Source organism: Mastomys coucha, unplaced genomic scaffold (assembly GCF_008632895.1).
Source record: "Mastomys coucha isolate ucsf_1 unplaced genomic scaffold, UCSF_Mcou_1 pScaffold22, whole genome shotgun sequence".
NCBI classification, from domain to species: Eukaryota; Metazoa; Chordata; class Mammalia; order Rodentia; family Muridae; genus Mastomys; species Mastomys coucha.
The window spans coordinates 174,783,185-174,786,211 of record NW_022196905.1 but is presented as its reverse complement, the minus strand read 5'-3'; the positions used below and the strand labels follow the sequence as shown (position 1 = coordinate 174,786,211).

At 40.4% G+C, this 3,027-nt stretch overlaps 1 protein-coding gene across 5 annotated transcripts in view; it reads right to left on the bottom strand.

Moving 5' to 3' along the window:
• Gtf2e2 (general transcription factor IIE subunit 2) overlaps nucleotides 1-3,027 on the bottom strand; it is a 48,418-nt gene that overhangs the window by 14,986 nt on the left and 30,405 nt on the right. For all 5 annotated transcript variants that reach the window (XM_031339516.1, XM_031339515.1, XM_031339517.1 and 2 more), the window contains one exon: nucleotides 2,071-2,253. In XM_031339516.1, coding sequence (XP_031195376.1) covers nucleotides 2,071-2,253 — 183 coding nt within the window. The remainder of the gene's footprint in view (nucleotides 1-2,070; nucleotides 2,254-3,027) is intronic.

The window sequence follows — 3,027 nt, the reverse complement described above, 5'->3', positions numbered from 1 at the left end:
AGTTCTACTTTTGATAAATCTACGTGTTGAATCCGGAATATCTCCCAAAAGATCCACATTTTAAGGCAAGACCTCCAGAGTGGCACAGTAGGAGCCTGGTAAAATAAGAAGTCTTAGCTGGGTGGTGGTGGTGCACGCCTTTAATCCCAGCACTTGGGAGGCAGAGGCAGGTGGATTTCTGAGTTCGAGGCCAGCCTGGTCTACAGAGTGAGTTCCAGGACAGCCAGAGCTATACAGAGAAACCCTGTCTTGAAAAACCAAACCAAAAAAAAAAAAAAGTAGTAGTCTTTAAATCACCAAGGGAATGACTGAAAAGGACTGTGAGGCCTAGGTCCCCCTTTCCTTTCTTTTCTTTTTTCTTTTCTTTTCTTTTCTTTTCTTTTCTTTTCTGGGCACGAAGGTAGTACTTTTGCATTATTATATGTTCCTGCCATAGTGTACTGTCTCATAAAACTGAGCACGGACTGAAACCTCTAAAGTCATAAGATAAAATAAAATAAGCCTTTTGTTTATAAATCTAATTATGTCAATTATTTCACTGTGGTGCCAGAAAGCTGAGCAACAAATTGAGTTTATGGGGAGCAAGTCTGGGGGTGTGCATCTGTTATTCAAGCACTGGGGATGTGAATAGGAAGACCAGGAGTTTAAGGCCAATCTTAGTCATGTGAAGTCTTGTCTCAAAATCAAAAGACAGCCCAGTGTAGCGATACACACACCTTTAATACCAGCACTCAGGAGGCAGACATATCTGTGAGTTTAAGGATAGCCTGATTTACAAAAAGAGTTCCATGATGGGCAGAACTACATAGTGAGACCCAGGCTCCCTCTTCCATTGCCATACCTCCACAAAAGACAATTTCATAACCTCAGACTTTTCCAACGTACATATAAATCAATTAGTAAGATGCAAGGTAAACTGGAGATACAGCTCAGTGATAAAGCACTTGCCAAACATATAATGGCAACAAGCAGCTTTTACAAGTGAGTCTCAAATTTAATCCGAAAATGTACTTCATGACCATAACGTTCACTGAAAACCCCTTAGGACATCAGAACTTGTTAGTAAGTAATAGCCTCGGTATGTTTTAAAGACTTTAGTTCCTTGGGTAAGCATAATCAAACATTGTTGGAAGAGTTTTTCACTTCAAATAACAAGAGAAACACTAATGTCTTTGAGAAAAACCTTCTAGAAATCTTCTGAAGAATTAAATCATGATGCAACATAAAAACAAAACAAACACCACCACCCCCCAAAAAAAACCTGTTAACATTACACAAAGGTGAATATTTTCTTTCCTGCTGTGTAGCACCAAACGTAGTGTTTTTTAGTTTGTGTGTAAGTGCTTTGTCTGAATGCAGGTATGTGCACCATGTGTGTGGGCCTAGTGCCCTCAGAGATCAGAAGAGGGGGTCATATCCCTGTGAAGTGAAGTTAGACATTGCTGGGAGCCACCATGTGGGTGCTGGGAGCAAACCCAACTGCTAAGCCACCTATCCCTCCAGCCCCACAAAGTTCAAATTTTAACTGATCACTAAAACCCCATGTATATACAGGGTAAAGGCTTTAAAAATAACTCCATTTCCTTCCTCCTCGTTTGTGTTTGTGTGTGTGTGTGTCTGTCTGTCTGTCTGTCTGTCCGTCCGTCCGTCCGTCCGTCTGTGGTATGTTTAAAACCATGAAGAGCAGACTGGAGAGATGACTCAGTTAAAAGCCCTTGCTACTCTTCCAAAGGACCCAAGTTCAGTTCCCAGCACCAACATCAGGCAGCTCACACTGCCTGCAGCAGCTTCAGCTCCAGGGGATACAATACCTTCTTTTTTACTTTTCGAGGGCAGATACCCACAGATACATGCATAAAAACAAGTATGTCTTAAAAGCATAAGAAGCCAGGCATGGTAACACATACCTTTAACCTTTAATCAGGAGGTAGAGGCAGACAGATCTCTGAGTTCCAAGACAATCAGGGCTACATAGTAAGACCCTGTCTCAGGAAAATAAAGAAAAGAAAAAAAAAGACAACATTATCAATTCAAATTATCGTTATGATGTAGGAGGAAAAGAAAGATTACCTTAACAGCTTTCTGGGAATTAGGCAATCCCTCTTCTATGTCTTCTAAGAGAATTCCTCCTAGTCCTCTCTGGTCGTGGTTATCTAAAAGCCTAAGTAGGGCCTTCTTATCTTTCAAGTTGTACTTAGGTTTGAAGGCATATTTCCCATCCACTACTTCAATTTTGGGATTGTTGACTAAAGCCTGTAAAAATAATACAATTTGAATATATTTATAAAAGCAAACCTCATATGTATGTTCTTAAATTCTAATGTCACTCAACACAGTAGCATACTTGTGAACATAACTAGCAGACCTAAAACACTAGACATCTAGGATCCCAGAACGAGTGAATCCAGCATAGAGCTTGCTTCTTATTTTAGAAAGAATGAAAAATTTGTACATTATTTGCATATATTCTTTAGAGAGAAACTACTTGTTTATCACAGCTGCTTTGAAGAACCTTTATTCTTCTAGAAGACAAAGTAAGAATCAGTAAAATACCTATTAATAGACATAGTGAACTAGCCATTACCTATCCCTCCTCCAAAGCAGTCTATCTCGTACTGGCAAAAATTAATCAACAGTAAGTCCCCATCTCCCGGCAGCAGCTGCCACTGCAGCTATGGTGAGGGTCAGCCTAATGCACATGGAACTCTACCTCTAATGTCAGGAGAACACAATTACTGAACTTAATGTTCTTACAAGATCTGGTGCACAGCTACTAGCAGAAGGAAAGTGCGTCAAGAACAGAGCACCCAGCCTGGTAGGAGAGGAACTCCCAGTTACTTGGGAAGCTAAAACAGGAAGATCACACAGTGAAAACCACCTTGGTGACAGAGTACCCTCAGGCCAACCTATGTAACTTAGTTTGAATGGTCTCAAAGCAAAAAGATAAAGGAAGGCCAGAATGTAGCTCAGTGAGTACTTGACTAATATATGTAAAGTCCTTCCTGTGTCCAATCCATTGTACAAAAA